The sequence below is a fragment of the Dasypus novemcinctus genome, chromosome 4, assembly GCF_030445035.2.
Source record: "Dasypus novemcinctus isolate mDasNov1 chromosome 4, mDasNov1.1.hap2, whole genome shotgun sequence".
Lineage (NCBI taxonomy): Eukaryota > Metazoa > Chordata > Mammalia > Cingulata > Dasypodidae > Dasypus > Dasypus novemcinctus.
In genome coordinates this window covers 61,565,820-61,589,271 of record NC_080676.1, presented here as the reverse complement: position 1 = coordinate 61,589,271, position 23,452 = coordinate 61,565,820, and the positions used below count along the sequence as shown (strand labels likewise).

The following is a 23,452-nucleotide window of genomic DNA, read 5'->3' as shown; positions in this document are numbered from 1 at the left end:
TGAAAAAATACTGATAGCTGGAAGGTAACTTCAAACACACTGCAACACTGTAAAACATTTAATAGCCAAGGCAAAAGTACATGAAAAGTATTATATGATATGACTGGATAACGTAGAAAAGTGAAGGAGGTTCAAGAGTCAAATGTACTTAAGTCACATATTATCTGAATCAGGTGCCACCAGAAAGGACAAACGTAATATACAACTCTTCTTTAAATTCACTTTCTAGAGCAAGTAGTAATCCTAGTTCCCAAAATGATCCAAAGGCTTTTTTAATTCATGAGGTCAGTTGAGATTGTGTTTATGAAAAGTGCTTTCCAAACAGTAAAGCCACTGTACCAGATTTTACTATACCCAAATGAGAGGAAATAGACTTTCTCAAAGATAATTAGCTCTTTGTGTAACCTTGGTTCATTTACCCCAATCTCTATTCCATTTTTAAAGAATCTTTCTAGAAAATGAAATGTGTGCTTAATTGAGTATGGGGACCAGATTTTCATTATTCTTTTGCATGCTTGTGGGCCCACCTTGCTTCATGGGAGGAGGGCACCCCAAACAACCTTCAGGCATCAAAGAGGGCAATCAAGGGAAAATAACCAAAATGGAGATGAAAGAGACAACCATATAGCTAAACCAACAAGAAAGAGGAGTCAAGAAAAAGTAACAACAAAATGTATTTAAAAAGAGATTTCTCCAGTTGGCATTTTGAATGAAATAGCTAACAATTAACTTCAACCCTCTCTATGGTGTTTCTCTTGCTTCTGGAGTCCTCTTGAGGCTTTAATTCTTGAAACGCGGGCAGCACCAGACATTAAAACTCCAAAGGGAGAGGTATTATTAAGCCTTTTGCTGGTCATTCTTTTCTGAATGCAAATGGACAAATTCTTCAACCCTCTTATTCATTTCATGACGATCATTAGAAGAAGAAAAAAAAAGTCAAACTTGCATATTGAAAATAAAAACAAAACATACACTCAAAAAACCCCCTGCAGATAATAAATATCGCTGATTCACTTATTTTAAACGAAGTCCAAATTTATTCATTCTTAATATCCTTGCAGTCCATTGTATACTTTTTGCACTGGTCCTTGTTTCAGTAGCTGTTTGATACCTGAAGGAAGAATGAACAAACAACTCCATTAACAAAAATGTTTAAAGAGCATGTTTCATGTGGAGGCTCAGAGACCTGATGACTCCACAAATCAGAATTAAACCAACCAGTAACAATTACTAATCTCCAAGTTCATCGTATGGGGATATCCCCACAGGCAAACGTACATCCAAGATGATCCTTTGTCTCTTTCCTCTCAGTCTCTCATGCACACATATCAAATAATTCTATGAATTAGAAATGAGCGGAGGCCTTCAAAATGGAAAGAAAGCTCTTCAGCTATATTCCATTCCTGCTTCTTTGTCCCCTTTTCAGTTTTTACCTTTTACCACTCCCCTTTCTCTCACTCTTCTCAACCAGCACATCACCCCTAAACTTCTAATCTTCCTAACAGATACCTCATCTTTTCTTTTAGTTTAGTCCAGCTAATTTGTTATAAGTGATTCTGTTCACATCCACCCATACGGCCCATCATCTGCTACATTCCAAATCCCAGCTTCCATAGCCTTTTCTAATACAGAGACAAAGGATTTTCAGTGTGGCCTTTACACAGAAGGGTGTGCTGATGCCTATGCTTGTGTTCACAAGTGTTAACTGCGGATGGCTTTGGAGCGAACTTTTTTACTGCTTGCCATTTTCTCACACGTATATACAACACTCATGCACACTCACACATACACTCATTATATCTCGCACCTTCTCTTGCTTCCTCTGTTAATTGTTCTTTTGGAAAATCCACATCAAAAGTGATTATCAAAGAGCCCTTGATATTGTTGTTGTCAAAATTGGGGAGCCCTTCCCCTTTCTTCCATAGCTTGGCTCCTGGCCTGGTAATCTTATCCCGGGAAATATGTACCTGGAACACAAAAGAGAACTGGAGCAGGCCTCATACTCCCAAAGCACATCCACAGCGTCTAGTGAGCACTGATGCACAAAGCTAGTGTTACACACTCAGCAAAGAAGAAAGGATGGAAGGAAAAGAGAAACATCATTAGGGCAATGTGAGTCAAAGAAAGAGAAGGTTTTCAAATTAAAATCAAACACACAAACAATTAAAAAGGCAAGGCTTTTTCCAGCGGAGACTGTAAGAAAGGAAACTGCCAAAGGCTGTGCAATCTGAATAGCTGAAGGTCTGTGGCACTGTTATTGCCAAGCATAAAGCAGTCGAGTAAGGACAGAAAGCAGAATAGTGGTTCCAAAAGATTGAGGCAACTGAAATAATCTTAAAACTGCCCACAATTAAGGCTTTAAAAGGACAGGACATAGGAACATTGTTTTGTTTACCTTGTGACCATCCAAGTGAGTAATATCCATCTCAAAGCCAACCAGAGACTCAACTAGTGAGATTGTCACATTTGTATATAAGTCATCCCCTCTCCTTTCAAATATTAGATGTCTAAAACAGAACAAGATAAAAAGCACTGATTTCCATATTCCTTTGTAAAAAGTTCAAACAGACTTTAGGAAAAATCTGGAAAAAGATGAACACCACTTTCAAACAATAAACATTTATGAGACACTCTTTTGTGCATAGTAGTAATTGAGCTTATAAAGCTGTATAGTCTTATTTTTTTAAAAAAAGATTTATTTATTTATTTAATCCCCCCCCTCCCGGTTGTCTGTTCTCTGTGTCTATTTGCTGCGTCTTGTTTCTTTTGTCTGCTTCTGTTGTCGTCAGTGGCACAGGAAGTGTGGGCGGCGCCATTCCTCGGAAGTCTGCACTTTCTTTCCCGCTGGGCGGCTCTCCTTACGGGCGCACTCCTTGCGCGTGGGACTCCCCCACGCGGGGGACACCCCTGCGTGGCACCGCACTCCTTGCGCGCATCAGCACTGTGCATGGGCCAGCTCCACACAGGTCAAGGAGGCCCAGGGTTTGAACTGCGGACCTCCCATGTGGTAGACGGATGCCCTAACCACTGGGCCAAGTCCGTTTCCCTGTATAGTCTTATTAAACCCTACTCTTAAGGACTTAAAATTAGCAGAAGCCAAAGCATGTAAATAAAAATATAAGTAATTAGATTACAGAAGAGTGGAAGATAACTTCTGACAGTGGAGATCAAGAGAGATGGACAGCAGGTATGAGGAATGGGTCTGTGGGAGTGGTTACCTGAGCTAAGCTTGCAAGGGCATATTGGCCCTAGATATGTGGATAAGGTAGGGACCAGGGAGAGAGAGTGGGGATAGGGCAAGAGGGAATTCCGGCAAAGACAAGGAGTCGAGAAGGTGCCAGGTTTATTCAGGAAAATATATGTTCTAGTTTTTCTAGGGAGTGATGAGAAAGACAACATAGGTGAGAAAAGCTGAGGGAAAGATCACTGAGATTTTCAAGGGTGCAGTGAAGGAAAAGTCCTAAGCAGTAGGGGCCTACCTCCCTCTTATTAAGGTGGGAACCCTGTTTCAATGAACTCTTAGGTACAGAGGTATCTGATGCTTAAGTCCTAGGGAAAATTATTATCTAAGCAGCACTTCATGCTGAAGAGAAGCCCACAAAGGGAGATAATCTCTTTCTGCATGGAAGCTGCATATATATAATAGAAGGACCTTTCTATGGAAAAGTCTCCCTTCTTGTATGGTACCATATTTCCTCAGTTAAAATTGCGGATCTTCTTGACTCCCTATACTTTGTTTGCCTCTGTCTTCCAACTTCTAACTTGTCTTATCATGTTTGTTTCAACATCTTTTGAATTTGTAGGTCCTAAATCAATAAATAACTGGAACTCAATTCTAGGCTTCAACCTAAAATTTTATAACCCAAAATTTATAAAAAGTTAAACTTTCAGTATTGTTGTATAGTTACAATAAAGGTTTAGGGTATTAAAGATATGAAACAGAAAAAAAGGTCTGGAAATGCTTCAGTGGTTATATCTATATCCTCTGACTCATCTGAAAAGCAAGGCCTTAATAAGTAGATTACTTACTTGACAACCTTGATTCTGAACCGTAAGTCACCAGGTTCCCCATCCACATGCGGCTCACCTAGTTAGAACAGATTATGACATACCATAAGGCACACAAGTCAAACACCACAAATCTATTTGGCAATTGAGAGACAATTTTTTAAAGTCACTACCTTGGGCACTGACTCTGTTATGTCTACCTGTGAGGGCAGTGTCTCTGCCTGGTCATATCAAGTTTCAGACTATAAGTGATCACCTGTGCTTTAGGCACAGCAATAAATAACTTCACCTACTTCCTAAAAAAAGAATGATTCAGTGCTTTCCTGAACTTGAGATCTTAAAAATATTAAAAAATTTTTTCTTTAGTTTTAAATTTACTCTTCTTTTATGAGTTAAAATTTTATATGACGTAGGCTACTTGATAGCAACTTTTGGATAAGATATTAGAAGAATAAAGGGTAATGCTACTACTTAAGGTGATCAATCACGATGTTCTAGAAAGACTTTCTGTATCCTAAAACTGAAGAGTGTTGAGAATTGTATATGCACTTACTATGTGGCCATTAAGACATGGGGTGTGATGTGGGAGAGAATGGGTGGTATTCACAAACAAGCAGAAAGCAGAAAGTTCTAATAAAACATTAATATTTTACCTTCTCCAATAAACGGGTATTCCATGCCATCTCTCACCCCAGGTTCTATTTCTACCTCCAGTGTTCGTTCTTCATTCACTAGTCTGAGAAAAAAATTGAAACAGAAAGAAATGAAAATATGAAGCAAACCCCAGACACAAATAGTTATTCTATCAGAGCTTTTGCTTAGAAGTCTACCTCTTACTTCTACTTGGCAAAGCTATCTGATATACATTTATAGCTTCTACATGCAAAAATTATATCATCACCCACAGATGCCTCCAAAAAACCTGCAGCAGACTGATTATTCTGAACTATGTAATCAGTACCAGAGAAAACTATTTGCACACACAAACTTGACCTGAGAAGGCCAGGATCATGTTACCAGGAATCTAGCAGGAGATTTTATTCTATCTGGTATTTTTTTTGTGTGACCCCACAAATACTAATCTAGTTCTGATACATACTTGTTTACATGTGTATATACGACTGGCAGTTATGAGTTCTGAAAAGACAGATAAAGCAATAGCTGAGCCTACATTTGAGGCACATGGTGTCAGAATTGAGCACATGGAATGGATCAAACATCAACAGAGAAAAATATTCAGTCACCAAGATGTTTAAAACCTTTTCCAGTGCTAAAGAACAATTAAATAGTTGTGCTTTTCTTTTAGTTTGTTTAACAACATAATCAGCAAATATGAATTCTCTAATCTGAAATGTCAGGTGGACAATTGATGGCTTAAATACTCCAAGTAGGAAGAAAATGCAACATCAACATGTGTTACGCATATTTAGAAACAAAGGGTGCTGCCTACTAGTTCAGAAACATAAGAGATATTTAGAAAAAGCAGTTTCAGAAATTCTTTGCTCTATCCCAGAACATGAAAGAGAGAGGAAAGGAAAAAAAATTTTAAGTGTGGACCAACATCTTATTAGATACATTAGATTATTAGTGCTTCTTGATAGAACAAAGAAGGTGCTTTCACTTACTTGACATTAGGGCACTCATCACAGACCACCTCCTGGGTCATTTGGAAGCGCCCTGGGCCTAGCTGGGTAGTTCGCATCTCTTGCCGGCAGTTGCATTTCCGTTTGCCAGGTGCCTGCCTTGCCACAGGTTTGTTTCTAACTACCTAAAAGGTGCATAAACAACATCAGGTGGGACAGATGCCGCAGGTTTGAACTTTGGCCCAGGGACATCAAGACGGTTCTCAGCCTTTAGTTCCCTCAACCCATCAGGTTCTCCGCACTTGCCAGGGCTGGAACTTTCCCCTTTCTGGCAATCTATGCCTCCTCTTGAAGGAGTCACAAGCCCCAGTATAGTAATGAAGCAACCAAATTCTTAAAATGATTCAAATTCTAAAGTTGGAAAAAGAGAGATGGAGGAGAGTAAGAAAGAAAAGAACCCCAAAATATTATGTATGATATCAGCATTTCTGTTTCACAACTAAATGCTACTAAGTTAAAGGAGTTCAGAAATCTGGCAAAGCGGATGTGGCTCAAGCAATTGGGCTCCCGTCTACCATATAGGAGGTCCATGGTTCAATTCCCAGGATCTTCTGGTGAAGGCAAGATGGCTTGCGCGGAATGCTGGCCCACACAGGAGTGCTGGCCCACACAGGAGTGCTGGCCCATGCGGCAAGCTGGCCCGAGTGGAGAGCTGGCACAGCAAGATGATCCAACAAAAAAAGACATAGAGGAAAGACAATAAGAGACACAGCAGACCAGGGAGCTGAGGTGGAGCAAGAGATTGAGCACCTCTCTTCCACTCCAGAAGGTCCCAGGATCAGTTCCTGGTGCTGCCTAAAGAGAAGACAAGTAGACACAGAAGAACACACAGCAAATGGACACAGAGAGCAGACATAGAGGGGGATGGGGGCAATAAACAAATAAATCTTTAAAAAAACAAAAAGAAAAAGAAATCTGAGCTGTGATAAAGCATGATCCCTGAAGAATAATCAACCTTCAAAAGCTGGATGTGATTACCACCCAATCCTATGATTAACCTAATGAACACCTCCTTGTTTCAGGCACCTCAGTCTAGGACTGTTTTCCAGTGCTATCTCAAGTCAGATACTCTTAATACAGAAGAAGAGACACAACCATCTCTTTCAAGTTGGCTTGCAATCAAATACTCTGATCCTCCTAAGTATGTGGAAGTTACATTAGCCCAAGCAACAGAATAAATCCTAACAGAAACAATAGTTTAGAGCACTTAATGTGTGCCAGGCAATGCTCTAAACATTGCTAAGTAAAAATAAGACAGCTGCCTGCCTTAGCAGTGCTGGGAGTGACCCCCTTTCTCAGATGTGACAAGGACATTTTTCAAAAGTTAAAAATAAAAGTGGGGCTTTCTGGGGGGGAGGGGATGGAGAAGAACATATCCTGCAAAATTTGCAGTTTTAGCAACAGTTGGAAATAAGCTGGTTTTGGTTCCACAGAGATAACCTACCAGAAATAAATAAGTATATCATAACCAATTTATGATAATTCCCCACTCTGCCTTATAAAAGTGGGTCCTTTTAATAAGGAAGTAAATGTCAACTAATTATTGTTGCTTTCTCTTTGGAAATTCCCTAATTGCCTTTATAAGCCAATGTAACTTACTAACCCTTTGAGAGTTACTTTGATTTGACATCCCCCTGTTCAATGTTTCTCTTTCAATAAATCCACATTATTGATTACTGTTTATTATTGGTGACTCAGTTTCATCTAAAAGTTTCTGGTGTCAGAAGTATAATCCCGAGAAGACCCCCTTGTGATCCCCATGGCAGTGACCAAGTGTTGGTACTTATGGAACCCTTTGTATCTGCTGTCTTCCTGCTTCCTGCAGAATGCAAGGAATATGTTCTTCCCAGATCTGAGTTCCACTTACTTTGCATAAAGCACTTCAGGTTTATCATTAGACTTGATTTTGGTTTGGTTTGGTCTGGTCCAGTTGTGTTATTGGTAAGTATCTAGTTAGTTTGTGTAGGTAGAGTATAGAGGTTCCCATACACTTTAAGACAGCAGCTTTTCTATTTGTGGGACCCCTATATAATTTTCTTGTTCAGACCCTTTGTTTGAACATGGGCTCTTCTCTGTCTAAATCTCTCTTCTCTGGCATACGTTTGCTGCCTGTTTTCTCACTATGGCCCCAAATTCATGTTTGTTTTTAGATAAATGGGTAAATCTTACCAAGGATAACTTGAGTTTGCAATGGCCACTTTGGGGAACATCTGAACTAACTAATATAGCACACGTGCAATATGCTATATTGAAAAGAGAGATTCCTGGTCTCCACAAAGGGACAGGGGAGCATTTTTAAAAATTGGTATTCAGAAGCTTCTAAAAGGCAAAATGATTCTAAAATAACCTCTTTAAAAGATTCTTTAAAGCATGTAAAGGAAACATTTAAAAACCCTGTCTCTAGTCCTAGTGCCCCCCTTATGGACCCTAAGACCCCCTTTACCCTTTTCCCCTTTCGACATGATTCTTCAGAACCTGAAAATAAGTTGCTCCCCCAAATTAGACCATCTCCTGAGACTGGCATACCAGCTGAATTTTTAAAGCCTGGACCAGGGCTGAATTTCAACTCATTATAAAGGATTTCTTGAACCCCAAAGAAGATCAGATTAAATTTATAGAAAAATTCAAAATCCTAATTGGGTATATGACCCAGGGCTCCGAGACTTATAAATCAACTATTAATAGTTCATGTCAGTGGGTCCAATGGAAGCTAAAAAATGGATGGAACTCAGTGAAGAGAAAAATCCTGATGAGGATTTAAAAGACCCTGCCCAGCATGCTACTAAGGATGGAATTGAAAAAGATCATAAAGTCACGTAGTCCTTATTAGAAAAAATACCCAAGGTCTTTCCCACAAAAATAGACTGGATGAATCTTGCAAATAAAAAAAGGAATGAATTAGTAGAAGACTAACTGGAAAGATGAGAAAACATCTTAAGCCAATATCCAGGACTCAAAAATAAATGGAATTACAAGAACAGTGCTTTCTATAGTCATTTTGTGAATGGTCTAAAACCCAAACTAAGTGATCAAATAAAAAAGCATAAATTAGAATGGAATATTGCCTCTGTATCAGAACTCCAACATCTAGCTGAACATTTTAAAAGAACATTAGCGCATAAACATGCTCACCATGCTAGAAAGCTGACAGTGCTAAAGCTTCAACAATTACAGGCATCAAATGATAAAACCCGTCTTGAACAATCCAGGCCTTTATTTGATAAAAAATACCTTCCATTATTTGGACAACAATGGCCTTGGAAAATGCACTCCTCCCAATTAAAGCAAAAGACACAGCCCTAGCTTGCCTGCTGATGGGACCGTGAGGAGAGAATTGACAGGTTGCTCCTTTTACTTCCATTGATGTCATAGGAAGAAACCACTTGTTGGTTAATGAAAACCTTGTTCTTTACTAATTGACACAAGAGCCACCTGGTCAACAATAAAACCTTCACAACCTCTTCCCAGGAGTAATGAAATAATATCAGTGGTGGGTTTAACCAATCAAATCAAAAAGGTTCCATTTTCCAAACCTCTTAAAAATAGGGCCATTAAACAATGAACATTCATTTTTGCTTTGACAGATATCTCCAGCATATCTTTTGGGAAGAGGTCTACTCACAATGTGGATTTGTAAATTACATTTCACACCACAGGGAATAATGTTAGAAATTTCAGATCACCCAGTGCCTAAATGCATAGCACAAGCCCAGCTAAGCTTCACTCCTGAAAAACTTTTAGCTAATTTGGACTCCTCTGATCATCTACTTTTAGGAGTACCAAAATCTTTGAGAAATAAATGCTCACATCAAAACTGTTGATCCTATAAAAATGCAAACTGACCCTTCCAAACCTTTACCTAAATTGTCCAATACCCTATTAAGGCTGATGCAATAAATGGCCTAACTCCTATTGTTGAGGAATTAATAAACAAGGGTCTCATTATTCCTTGCACTAGCATTTGTTAACACTCTATAATCCCTGTGAAAAAGTCCAATGAACCATGCCATTCCCCAACATCCTATAGTTCCTAAACTCAGTACATTACCAGCCCAGATTCCAATAAATACCAGAGAGTATACAGTTATTGATCTTTGTTCTGCCTTTTTAAGCATACCTGTTCATTCAGGTAGTCAATATCTGTTTGTCTTCACCTAGACAGGTCAACAGTATACCAGGCCAGTCAGGCCTCAAGGGTTTGCTAAGGCCCCTTCCTATTTCTCACCAACACTTCAATAAGATTTAAGAGATTTAGAATTTTCTCATGGATCTACACTCATCCAGACACCAAAATAAAACAAAACCCCAAGAAAACATGTAAACAAATAAAACATTGGGCAAGGGCTCACTCCAATAGGCTGAGAGTTGTGAAGGACCACAGAGGGAATATGGGTTCACAAGTCAAAATAACTAGAAACCTGAGGAGTCAACAACCCATACCATTCCCTATCCCCAAAGACAACAAGCTGGGTAACATATATATTTTAAGCAAATGTATTAGAGAGCACATTAAAATTTAAAAGCATGATAACACTTAAGGAGATAAGGAAAAACATTTATAAAATAGAATAAAAGTAACAAAATAATAAGGAAGAAATGTTATGCATTAAAATATAAGTTGAAATAAAACTGCAGCAGGCAGGATATTATTAGAATGGACGTAGCTGAAGATCGAACTAGTGAGTTAGAATACCAGAATGAGACACTTTTCCAGAAGAAAGTAGGTAGGATAAAGAAATAAATTAAGAAAAGATTCCTAAATATGACTACTTCAAAATAATGACTTCTATTCATTTAAGGAAAACTATAACGAAAAGACAAATTACAAACTGGCAAGATATATCTGCATCACATATAGCTGAGAGGAATAATAGCAAGAACACTTTTTTTGCTCTCAAAAAAAATCAACAGAGAAAAGACAAACAATCCAATAAAAAATGGGCAACAGACATAAACAGGTATTTCACATAACACGAAACAAATATGGCCAATAAACTTATGAAGAGATGTTTATCTTACTTAGTAACCAAGAAAATGCAAATCAAGACCACAATGAGGCACCACTTCATCACCACTGAGTGGACAAAAATTAAGAAGTCTATAATTCCAGGTGTTAGAGAGGTCACAGATCTATATGATCTCTTATAAATTGCCGGCACAATCACTTAGGAAAGCAATACAGTGGGAGCAGATGTGGCTCAAGCAGTTGAGCACCTGCTTCCCACATGGAAGATACTGAGTTTGGTTCCCAGTATCTCCTAAAAACAAAGACAAACAACAAGGAAACAAAAGAAAAAACCAGCTTAGGGGAGCCAATATGGCTTGGAGGTTGAGTACCACCTTCCCCACTTACGATGCCCAGGGTTCAATCCTTGGCCCTGGTACCTCAAACAAAACAAAACAAAACAACTCAATATGGTACTATCTTGTAAAGCTGAACACTTGTTCATATTACTCATCAAGCTACTCCTAGGTAGAAACTCAACCAAGAGAAATTCTTGCTATCGGTACCGAGATATATGTACAAAAATGTACAGAGAAGCACTGTTTGGAGTTGAAAAAACTGAAAATAACCTAAATGCCTATCGATAAATTAAGATATATTACCATACAGAAATTTTATTCATCAAAATTACAGCTACAAGAAACAACACAGATGGATCCTAGTAACATAACAATGAGTGAAAAAACAAAACAGGTCCAAAAGACAATGCATGGTGAGTTCCATTTTTACAAAGACAAAACCAATGAAAATAAATAATATATTATTCAGGTATATATATAATAAATAAACACAAACAAGAATGGCAGGGGAACAGTAAAGATAAAATTCAAAATTCAGGATAATAGTTACTTGGGAAGAGAGGCAGGGGAATGGAATAGGGAAGTAGCATAGGTGGATGGTATTGCTTTATTTATTCTTGGGCTGGGTGGCGAGTTCATGAAACAATGACAATATGTATCATAATTCAAGGATTATGATGAGTCCAATTCTGTGCCCTGGTCATTTCCCCCACCCCCTAGAAGACAGTGAAAGTACTCAGAAACCTCTTTTTTTGGTCAAAAGAACAAATTCTGGGAGTCAATATGAATAGTTACATTGTTTGAACTTACTTCCACAAAATTTCCTGCATACACTTCTTCCAAAGTAACTTCTAGATCTACAATAATATCACTTCCTCTTGGAATATTTCTGTCTTGTTGACGTGGAGTTCCTCCAAACATGAAACCAAAATCTCCAAAGAAGCTGTAGATAATTGTAAAATCATCAGGAAAAGAAATCAGAGTTCATATCTTGTGATTATTGAGTTTCTTTTACATTGATAAATTTTGTGTTTTACCAAACTGAAAGATATTTTTAATACACTAGAGTCACATAAAATTTTAAATTTATACAATATCAACTATACTGCAACTATTTTGCTCCCACCATGCAAAAAATTACTTTTTAATATAATATGGTTCTAAATGTTTGCCAACAAATTCAACACTGGGTTCAGCCAATGAAATAATGATCTGGGATAATACTGAGGAAAATATGGATATGATGGACTTATTGAGAAGCTAACCATGGTGAAAGAAGCTACTGCTCTGTATAAAAATACTGGGTACATAATCGAACCACCAAAAAAGAAACAGTCTTAGTAATATTCTAGTCCTTATGGTAAAGGAGGTTCTGGCCTCTATAAGACCAAAATTAAGTTTTATAATAACAAAAGCATCACTTTGAGATGTATAGAAACAGTAACCTTTAACTGTGTAGATATTCTAATTTTAATATTAATTGTTGTATTATCAGGAAGCCTCATATATTAATATAGTGAAGATGACAACTATATAACTCACCACCAACCCTGGTGAATGGGTTCCCTAAACCCTAAATAAAAGTTCAGGTTTTCATAATCATCCCTTTCTTCCTGAAAAAGATGAAAGATAAGCAGTTCTGGGTATGAGAGTATGAATTTCTTTCTCTGTCTGCTTACAAGGATGACTATGCTCATTAAATAGTTTGCAGATTCTGAAACAGCAAGGAGATAAGGATTAACTAGCTTTCAGAGATAGTGCTATATATTTTTTATATATCCTCCTGAAAACCAAGAATAAAATGGTGGAAATAAGTAATGCATTTACAATAATTTCATTGAATATGAATGGATTAAACTCCCTATTCAAATGATACAGGCTAACAGAATGGATAAAAAAACATGAGCCATCTATATGCTGCTTACAAGAGATCTGGCAATACCAGTACTAGGTATATACCCAGAAAGAGAAGCAGTTCTGGGTATGAGAGTATGAATTTCTTTCTCTGTCTGCTTACAACGATGATTATGCTCATTAAATAGTTTGCAGATTCTGAAACAGCAAGGACATAAGGATTAACTAGCTTTCAGAGATAGTGCTATATATTTTTCATATATCCCCCTGAAAAACTGTCAAGGTTAATTCGACCCAGAAGAACTGAGAGCAGTGTCAGGAACTGACATCTGCACACCAGTGTTCACAGTGGCTTTATTCACAATTTCCAAAAGGTGGAACCAACGCAGGTGTCCATCACCTGATAAATGGATAAATTTTGGTGTATACACATGACAGAATATTATTGAGCTATAGGAAGAAATGAAGTTGTGAAGCATACGACACCGTGGATAAACATGGAAGACATTATGTTGAGTGAAGCAAGCCAGACAAAAAAGAACAAATGCTTTTGATTGCACTATTTTGAACTAAATATATTGTGTAAACTCATGGATTTAATAACTAGAATATAGGTCACCAAAAAATAGAACAAGGTTAAAGAATGGAAAGCTAAGGGTTAATGTGTGCTGAATGGGTAAAAGGGTTGCTTGTTAATCTAAAATGTGAAAACACAACATAGTGTTTGTAACTAGCAATAGGTGTATGACAGAGGTTGAAAGGGAAAGTCTATGGTCATGTATAGTGCTAGAAGGAAAGCTAAAAATTGTAATATGGGACAGTACAGCATAGTAAAACCTCATGTAAAATATGAATATGGGTAATATTGCATATATAAGACTTTTTCTTTGAAACTGAATATATAGTGTTAAAGATGTTAATATCAGGCAAAAAATTACATATATGCTAAGTGAAAGAAACAGGGACAATGTATTACATATCGTATGATTCCATTTATATAAATGTAAATATCAATCAGTTTATTAAGATGGAAATAGATTAGTGGTTATATAGAGCTGGGGAAGGACAGATGGATTTAGAGGTGACTGCTAGCAGTATGGAGTTTTTCTTTTTGGAGTAATGAAATTGTTCTAAGATTTTTTGTGGTGATGAGTGCACAACACTGTGATTGTACTAAAAGTCATTGATTGTATACTTTGGATAGATTGTATGGTATGTGAATATATCTCAACAAAACTACTTTAAAAAATTAATCAATCTTATGATTATGAATAATTCCAAAGTGTAACCCTGATGCCACTTGATTGCAAAAACCCAGGCTAACGTGGACAGGTTATAAATAAGATAAACTGTTGACTTGGGAAGGTTTCTCAAAGCCACATCATCTAAGGATATTTAATGTTATCTACCAATTGAATATTATAGGAGAAATCAAATTAGCATGCACATGACTCTGGATACTGAATGTATATTTTATATTATATACCAATAAGTTTGTCTTTTCTCTATTTAAGCAAACTGCTCACATTAATGTCATGTGACAGATGTCATTTGTAAAGCCCATGAGATGAACCCATCACTGTGGTGTAAATGTACCATAATTTATATAGAGTGGAATAAGAGAAGGGTTTGTAAATCAGTGAGCCCAACTTGGCTTGTAAGGCTCATCTACAGAAGACATGAATCATACTAAAATTAAGGAACTATCTGGAATCATAACGAGGGAAAGGATGTGACAATAGGGAAGGGAAATCAATGTTCCTGAAAAGCCTATAATTTCCAGGCATTTTTTTCTTTTGTAGTATATTTAATTTTCATACCTACTTTCACCCAAAGTGCATTTCCCTATTATTGGTTAGTTTTTCTTTTGGAACAAAAAATGTTAAGTTTCACATAAAATTTGTCCTGCATTTTGTCCATTAAAGAAATTGATGTCTCTTGGCAAGAACCAAAACAAAAACAAAAAACAAAACAAAAAAACCTTCTGAGCAAGGAAGGGGGGAAAATTCTTTTAATAATCACCATGTGATCCTCTCCTAGACACTCATAATTTGCAGATGGGTAAATTACTTACTGTGAAAAAATGTCTCCATGAGAGCTCTGATGACCATCTTTTAATCCCTCTTCACCGTACGTATCGTATTGTTTCCGTTTCTCACTATCTGACAGAACCTGGGGATAAAAACCAGTGGAGAAGAGATCGTGAGCTGCTAAGTTCAGTTAAGATATATTCATATTTATGTTTTTCTATTCTGATACTGTGACTGATAGTTTTACGGACTTTAGTTTTCATTATGTATGGTATTAAGGAATGTTTAGAAAGTCATTTTCTCTAATAGGATTGATACATTGTTCATTTTATAACTTCTGCAACTCAATTCATGTTCTCAATCTATATTTCTTAGAACTGACCTAGTCACTTAAAATGTCTATCTGAGATTAGCAGTGTGGCTGTGAAGGTGAGGGAGGTAACAGGTATGATGCCCTCAGGTTTACTTTCCATGAAGTTCGACTTCAGTGCTTATACTCTTAACTACCATGCTAGATGACCTCTCTAACCTATAAACTAGGATATGACTACGAGGGATCATTATTAGTGACGGAAGATTAGGACAGCCTTAAAAATAGCTCTACCCTCCAAGCTAAGGCCACACACACAGATGAGATGGGCAAGTTAGGAGACTCAGACCACAGGTCCTCCAGAAAGGTCAAAAATGCTATATATTCAAACTCCCTTTTTCTTCTTTCGGTGTATGTAGAAATTCATTTGTGGAAGAATATTGTCTGCTTTTTATGTTTAAATTAGTAACCCCCTGAGTTTGAACTGCTGACCATGTAACAAAGAATACAACTTTATAAAAGCTGCTCAAGGTCCATTTTACAGTGTGAGAAGAATTTATGATGCTTAATGGTTTTGGGAAACTATTTATATACCCAGTCAAAACTGTATGTTTTAACGTTGAGTCCACTCCATGAGTATATTTTTATATAGCAAAATATTAAAAAACAAAACAAACTTCCATATACATCATGATTTGCCCTCAACATGTTAGGAGAAAAAAGCTTCCCTTATATTCAAAGCAACCTCAAGTATATGCATAAATATACCTTTGAAAACTAAAGAGTTTTACAATCTTCCTTTGATATTCATAAACCCCTATTTAGAAGACTTAAGGAGAAAGTTACTTCAAGTCCATAGTCATACTGGCCAGGAACAGAAAGGGTGGAAGAAGATAGGGCTTGCTGACTCAGCAAATGAAAAAGAAGAACTGATCGACATATTTAAAACATATTTCAGGGGAAACGGACTTTGGCCCAGTGGTTAGGGCATCCGTCTACCACAAGGGAGGTCCGCGGTTCAAGCCCCGGGCCTCCTTGACCAGTGTGGAGCTGGCCCATGCGCAGTGCTGATGCGCGCAAGGAGTGCCGTGCCACACGGGGGTGTCCCCCCGCGTAGGGGAGCCCCACGCGCAAGGAGTGCACCCATAAGGAAAGCCGCCCAGCGCGAAGGAGGGAGCAGCCTGCCAGGAATGGCGCCGCCCACACTTCCCATGCCGCTGACGACAACGGAAGCGGACAAAGAAACAAGACGCAGCAAACAGACACAGAAAACAGACAACCGGGGGAGGGGAGGGGAATTAAATAAATAAAAATAAATTAAAAAAAAAATAAATAAAAATAAAACATATTTCAGGGTCTCAAACGTGTAAGGAACCATGGCAAAAACTTGAGGGATAAATAGAAACTAAGTGTGCATGAGAGTGAGCATTTTTTAAAAAGGTGAATACTTGCTATTTATAAGACTGATACATCAATGAACCAAAATATAACTAGAAGTGGTAAGTGGATGGTCCATTAAGTGATAATTGAAAGGTGATAGCATTTTTATAGGCAGTATTCCAAATCTGTTTCTGATTCCTTATCTTTCAAAACTCAGCCCAGCCTCAGCCCTCCAAACACACATTTCCCACATCTCATCTTTTCACCCACAATTATTTATTCAACAAAAAATTTACTGAGCACTGGCTTAATACTGGGTATTCTTAAAGGAAAGACTGAATGGGTTTGTCCAGAAATTACCATAGTCCTTGACTAAAGCCACAATGACCAAAAACAGAAGGTCAGAAAAGGGGAAGTTTTGGCAATCACCCTTAGAAAATAGGTACTTCAGGGTAGCAGAAATGGGCAGAGTTAACTTAAAAAAAAAAAAACAGAAACTCTTATTATGAGGTTATCTGAATTTCTTAATTTTTTCACTTTCAGGTCTACTTCTCTGGTCCTGTCTTAGCAAAGAAATAATTCCTGCATTTATATCTATAAAGAACACCATTTTAAAATCCCAAACACTATTTTTAAGTCAGTTTATCTTTGGATCTCAGAGACTTCTGTAATAACTCCCCAAAAATACTCTTAAAGTGATCTTTTCTCATTTACTTCCTTCTCACTTTTCTTCTAAGTCATGCAATTTTATTCCATGGTCTTAGAAACTATCTTATTTTTCAAAAGAAGGAAAATAAAGAAAACTGATTCTTAGTTGCAACAGTCTCAACTAATTAAAATTCCAGCAGTAAAGTAAGCTCAGCTCAGTAAAGACAAATTTGTATTCACAAAAGACTCTTCATATTGTACAGGGATTCTGATTTGTGAACACAAATTTACCTAAGGCCTAAAGACAATCAAGCGTGAATGATACAAAGAATAAAAACTTGAACCAGTGACTAGAAAGGGTCTCAGAGTTTCACAATCTGTAGTCCCATGAATTATCTATGTAGAGACCTCTATGTAGGCCACAATTAAAGAACATGGTAAATTCTTTAAAGTGCATGGTAAATTCTTAGCAACAGCTTCCCTAGAAAAATATTTTTGAGTATTGGATTCCTAGCAAACAATGGGACTATTCATGGGAAAAAGTGCAAAATATGGAATCTGGTATAATATCAACAAGAAACAAAATGTTAAAATAATTTTAAAAGGTCCATCAACCCTTTCAAGTTCACCCACTGGCCTTGGGTTAAGAATTTCTGTCCCATAGGCTCCCTGAATGTTTGAAGAGAAGAAAGAAGGAGCCCATTACCTTTAGGTTTCACCTAAATAAAAGTCATTTTTTTAGTCCAGTAGCTTCTTTAGTCCAGGAGGCCTTGGGACCCCCTTCCTTTTGGGCTCTTTCTAATACTAAAATGTTTTTTAGATTTGTTCCTAGCTTCCTTATATAGGATTTAATCTGAATTCAGATGTTTTAGCTTTATGACTTTTGGAGTTAAATGCATTTTTTTCTTTTTGAAAAATTGGGAATAAGAATATGCCCAGTTCTACAGAATTTCATGGTGTCCTAGTGAAGATTAAAGGAGATGTTACACATTAAAGGGTTTTGACTTTAGAGTTACAAATTCAAACTACAGCTGCATTTTGTCTTACCTGCATAAAAGAATTTTTAAAAAATTGAATTAGCTAAACAAATTTTTATAATCAGGAAGATTTACATAAAAATCTGTATTTACAATTTCTCTTGAAAAATCAGATGATTTGGCAACAAAGTCTGCATTTCCATATAGCGACAACTGGATAAACTTGAGTGACAGCTGCTCCCTTAAAATGGGGTAAGAAGGCTCCAGTTCGTCACAGCCATCATTTTCTATTGTTTCCCAATATGGAGATATACTATCCATTGTCATATTTTATCTTATACTGCTGTGTATGCTGTCTATTCTCCATGGGTATGTGAGTTTTCAAACCTTAGTAAGGTTTTGTTATCTATTTCTGGTTCTGATCCATTGATTGAGAGATCAATCTACTTTTTATAAAAGATTTGTTTATTTATTTCTCCCCCCTCCCTCCATTGCATGCTCTCTGTGTCCATTCACTGTGTGTTCTTCTGTGTCTGCTTACATTCTCATTAGGTGGCTCCAGGAACCAATTCTGGGACCTTCCAGAGTAGGACAGAGGCAATCATTCTCTTGCAACACCTCAGCAACCTGGTCTTCTATGTCTCTTATTGTCTTTCCTCTGTGTCTCTTTTTGTTGTGTCATCTTGCTGTGTCAGCTTTCTGCGTTGGCCAGCACTCCTGCTTGGGGCAGCACCCGTGTGCAGGCCGGCACTCTGTGTGGGCCAGCTCGCCACGTGGGCCAGCCTGCCTACACCAGGAAGCCCTGGGTATCAAACCCTGGACCTCCTATATGGTAGAAAGGAGCCCAATTGCTTGAGCCACATCTGTTTCCCTCAATCTACTTATTAATCTATTCATTTCACTTTCTCTTTCATTCATTCTTCATCAACATTATTCTCTTTACTAAATACTAATATGAAAAAGATAGGAAAAGGCATCTACTAACATGAAAGTGAGATCTACTACAATATATTATCAATCCTCCTATTACATTTACCTAATGTTTATTTTTAAACAGAAGTGACTGAAAGAAAGGGGTGTTTCTCTGTGCTATCTGATCTGCTCTCTATCTTTTTGTCTTATTGACATTTTATCCTTTTTCCTGACTTACCTCATAAGCAGCACCAAGATCCTGGAATTTCTCTTGGGCTCGTGGATCATCAGGGTTCCGATCTGGATGAAGCTGCAGGGCTAGTTTCCTATAGGCTTTTTTAATATCCTTTATAGAAGCACTTCGAGGCACCCCCAGAATCTTGTAGAAATCTCGCCTGGGTTAGGAGAAAGAAGATACATCATTAAAGATTTGCACATTACATTTTATAAACTGAAAGTGTTGTTTTTTTCTTTACATTTAGGTTTGTGTCTAAGTGAAGGGTTAGGAAAATGAAGAGATGCGAAAAAGAATGACTAAAAAGAGACCATACCAACAATTTTAATGAGTCTTATATATTGCTAGAACCAGAATGAGAGGCTTTTTCAGCAATACTAGAACTATTCAAAAACACTAGTGTTACTCTATTTCTAGAACTACCTTCATCAAGAAACCACTTTCTTATTTGATGACTGCATGTTATTTTATGCCAATAATTATATAGTCAAATTAACTCTCCTTTTTATTTCCTTATACTGACTCCAAATGACCTTTTTTCCCAAAAGTCAAACAGGCTTAAAGGATGACTTTCCTTATTCACAAAGATTATGTCACATAAATGTTTTAGCAACACCATTGCTAGAATGTTAAAGATGAAGTAACTGACATTAACTTCGGAGATTAAGCCAAAGACTATATAACTCAGAAGACAATATAACACCCATTTGAATATATGAGTTGTGATGTGTCTGCTGAAAGAAAAAGAGAGTGAAAATATAAATCTTGAAGTCATTTCTAGTAGTTATATTAGTTTTTCTGGGTAAAGCCTTAATTAAGGAGCTGATGAAGCCCAGACAAGCAGTCTATATGAATCAGGATCCAGAAATATGCAAATGGCATGAGTGGGAGATAAGGTAGAGATCCATGAACCTCCTTGCCATGGACTATGCTGGAATCAAATTAACTTTAAAGGGGATCTTTGCAAGAAAGGCCATGGGAAGGTAGAATAAGACTATAATAAACTTCCAGGGGAGGGACAGTATCTTCCCCACAGAAAAAAACAGTATTTGTTGAATGAAATAAATAAGAATCTATACCTTTTGTCAGTCACTCAAGCCACCAGAAGTTATTCTCAAAATGCTTTCTTTCAACAATGGAGATGGGAAAGTTGTTCACAATAGTGACACTGATGTGGTAGTGATGGTAACTTAAAAACACATTGGAGGAAAAATGCATTGGGGTACCAAAATCCAGGTCATAAAACAGAACATTAAAAATAATAATTTCATGTAATGGTTTAAAAAATTATCACCCACTTATATAACCAGGGGTTACATAAGGGCTAAGATGGGGCTTTTACCTCCTCACAAAATCCTGTAAAGTCTTGACATCTCTTGTGATAAGAACTAAATAAATGAAAGGACTGCTTTAATTAATAACAAAAAGGCTAACTGTATAAAGAATGGGACTTGTTTAGAACATGCTTAATATGGTTAATTAAGAGTTCAGAAATATGTAAGGAAAAGACAGCTAGAGTATAGCTCAGAATCAACATTATAGTTCCCTAGAGACTTTTTCATAATAGCTGAAGCTTAAAGCTACAGCACTAACAATACTTATATTGACATTTTATTTAAACATCTTAGGGTACTTGTTACTTTAATTGTAAAAAGTACTAGTAAAAACATACTAAGATGAAACAATAAAGCATTATCTTGGAGAAGTAAATGTTGTAGTATTTTAAGAAGTTTCACAAGTAAAAAATGACCACAAAATCTTAACCATAAATGCACAGAAAAAAAACTTTTAAGAGAATACAAGCACTTAGAAATTTCAAAGCTCTGCTAAGTAGTATCTTCCCCACTTAAAGCAAGTATAAATTGTCTGAAGCTAAAATCCTCCTGTTTACCACTTTCTAAAGTAAGAGCCTGGCATATCTTATCCTGCGCTTACCAGGCTTATAGCATGGATCTTAAAAGCTGGAAGGATCCTCAAGAGTTCATGATCCCACTCCCTTCACACTAATAGCACATTATTACCCACATATTACAGATGAGAATTTAGGTGGTACCTTCAAGAACCCATAATTCATTAGTGGGGGAAGGGGAATGTAAACTACAATCCCAGTCTGCTACCTGTTGGTGAACTGCTCTTCCAGCTTATAATACCATTTGGCTTCTCAAGAAGGTACCATGGAGAGACAGTAATATGACAGTTCAGGCTTAATATTTCAAGAAGCTGGGAAAACAAGGGTTCTCCAAAGGGTCTGCCTTGCTTCTTCAATTCAGTTTCCTCCAGTCTCAGCATGGCTTCCTTACCTGCTCCCCTCACTTCCTCACTAAGTCTGACATCACAACACACCCACTTTAGTGTAACACCCCCCACCCCCGCCAATGGTTCGTCACAGGCTCAGCAATGCCTCGTCACAGGCTCAGCAATGCCTCGTCACAGGCTCAGCAATGCCTCATCTTCTCTCCAGTTCAAGAGGGCACAGCAGCACAGCCCCGCACGGTCACTTCTTTCATTACAATCAGGTGCCTCTTCTTTCCCCCAGCTCTGCGTGACACTTAATGCTTCAGCTCACAACCACTTTCTTCTCCTCAGCCCACCCCGACCCCCACCCGGCAAATGCTGTGTTTGGCACTGCACCCAATTTTCACTCTCTTGGGCAAATTTAGCTTTATAAGGCCTCTGAACTAAGCCACTCTAACTCATGTCACCCACGGCTCTTCTCTCCGTCCCAGTAGCCTGGACCGCACTACACATTCCTCCACCTAACCCCTTCTCGACAATATTGCCCCTCTCCATCCCTTTAGCCTGGAAATGCCGCTTCTCTCTCCTCTACCCCCAATCTTCCCTAATAAGGCTGTCTCAAGGGCCCCGTGCTCGCGGATGCCTGTCCCTCACCCGGCGATCACGGCCCCGATGAGGTACAGCAGCAACAGGCAGAAGGTGCTCAGGTTCTGCGGGGCCATAGTTTCTCCGTCCCAGCCCGAGTCTCACGCACTCTCCACAGTCTCCTCCGTGGTCACGTCGGCTCGCGAGCCCACCGGGCCCTGAGGCCGCCTCAACTGCGGGGTATCCTACTTGGACCCGGGGAACAGCTAGCTTGCCCCCTCCTCTGCTGGTCCACTTCCCGGGAGTCCCGAGTCCCAGTGAGTAGCCCCTTGCAGGCAACAGCCAATCGCTGCTGGGGACATCACACGCGGCCGGCGCCTCGGAGCCAATCAGAACAGTACACTTCACCTCCGATGCGGCGCAGGCGGCCAGTTACGCTTCAGAACTGCAGCCGCAGCTCCCCACCAATTAGACGAGGGAACGTCAGACGGTCGCGCCGTCTCAGGAAACCTCTCAGTCCCGACTGCAGAGAGTGGTAGAAAATTACGTAAAGAGAAGGGGTAGCTGGGTGCCAAAGGAAGCACGAGCAATTCCTGCGGCTCGGCTCTTCGGATACTCCACCAATCACGAGGCGCCTCCTCCAGCACCGACCAATTGTAGGAGGAAGGTTTTATCTAGGGTACAAGTCTCGGAATTTCATTCATATTGAGCTTAATGCCGGAAGCGGGGCGGAGAGGTAAAAGCAAAATGGGCGGGACAGCTAATCCTCCGCAACTGTACGTCGGTCGCATTGCTTGAGACCTTATTTTAAAATTTCCAAACAACCCCATGGGAAAATGACTATTTTACAGAGAAGAGGCCATGGTGCCTAAGGAGAACATCTTTGGTGGAAGCAGACAGATTTAGGTTCAGAGCAGGCTTCCAACACTTATTAGTGGTGAGATGAGCCTAAGCTACTTTATCAACAGAACTAGGGATTTGTTGGATTTTTAATGTGAGGAAATCTGTAAATTGTCTAGCACAGCGTCAGGCACAGAGTAAACAATCAATGAATAATAACTTATTACAGATATGAGCACAACTATTTGATTGCCTCCAATCATTTTCACCTAGTTTTGATCATTTCAGTACATGCACCTCCTAGTTGGTGAGCACAAAACTCAAGGAATCTTCTTTGATTCCTTTCCTGCATCACTTACCCAGATCTTAACTTTAAACTGTATCCTGAATCTGCTGTTCACTGCTCTACATATCAAGCAGAGCCAAGTCAACATCATCTCTCACCTGATTGGTAGTGAGCAAAACTGGAGTTCTTTTCTGCCCAACACACT

The 23,452-nt window shown here is 38.4% G+C and overlaps 1 protein-coding gene across 1 annotated transcript; it reads right to left on the bottom strand.

The window, feature by feature from the left end:
* Positions 1-656: 656 nt before the first annotated feature.
* Positions 657-22,587, bottom strand: DNAJB11 (DnaJ heat shock protein family (Hsp40) member B11). The gene is made up of 10 exons (XM_004473711.4): positions 22,191-22,587; positions 19,305-19,461; positions 14,884-14,981; positions 11,766-11,898; positions 5,634-5,776; positions 4,662-4,744; positions 4,030-4,087; positions 2,396-2,507; positions 1,808-1,967; positions 657-1,111 (listed from the first exon to the last, which is right to left on the bottom strand). Exons 1-10 carry the CDS (start codon positions 22,256-22,258, stop codon positions 1,047-1,049), a joined length of 1,077 nt encoding a protein of 358 aa, XP_004473768.1. The 5' UTR covers positions 22,259-22,587; the 3' UTR covers positions 657-1,046.
* Positions 22,588-23,452: the final 865 nt, after the last annotated feature.

Excerpts from the sequence above, each read along its gene's own strand:
- DNAJB11 (XM_004473711.4), bottom strand. The coding sequence starts at position 22,258 with ATGGCCCCGCAGAACCTGAGCACCTTCTGCCTGTTGCTGCTGTACCTC. Across the intron at positions 19,462-22,190 it reads ATCGGGGCCGTGATCGCCGG|GCGAGATTTCTACAAGATTC; the intron begins GTGAGGGACAGG and ends CTCCTAACCCAG. Across the intron at positions 4,088-4,661 it reads ATACCCGTTTATTGGAGAAG|GTGAGCCGCATGTGGATGGG; the intron begins GTAAAATATTAA and ends TGTTCTAACTAG.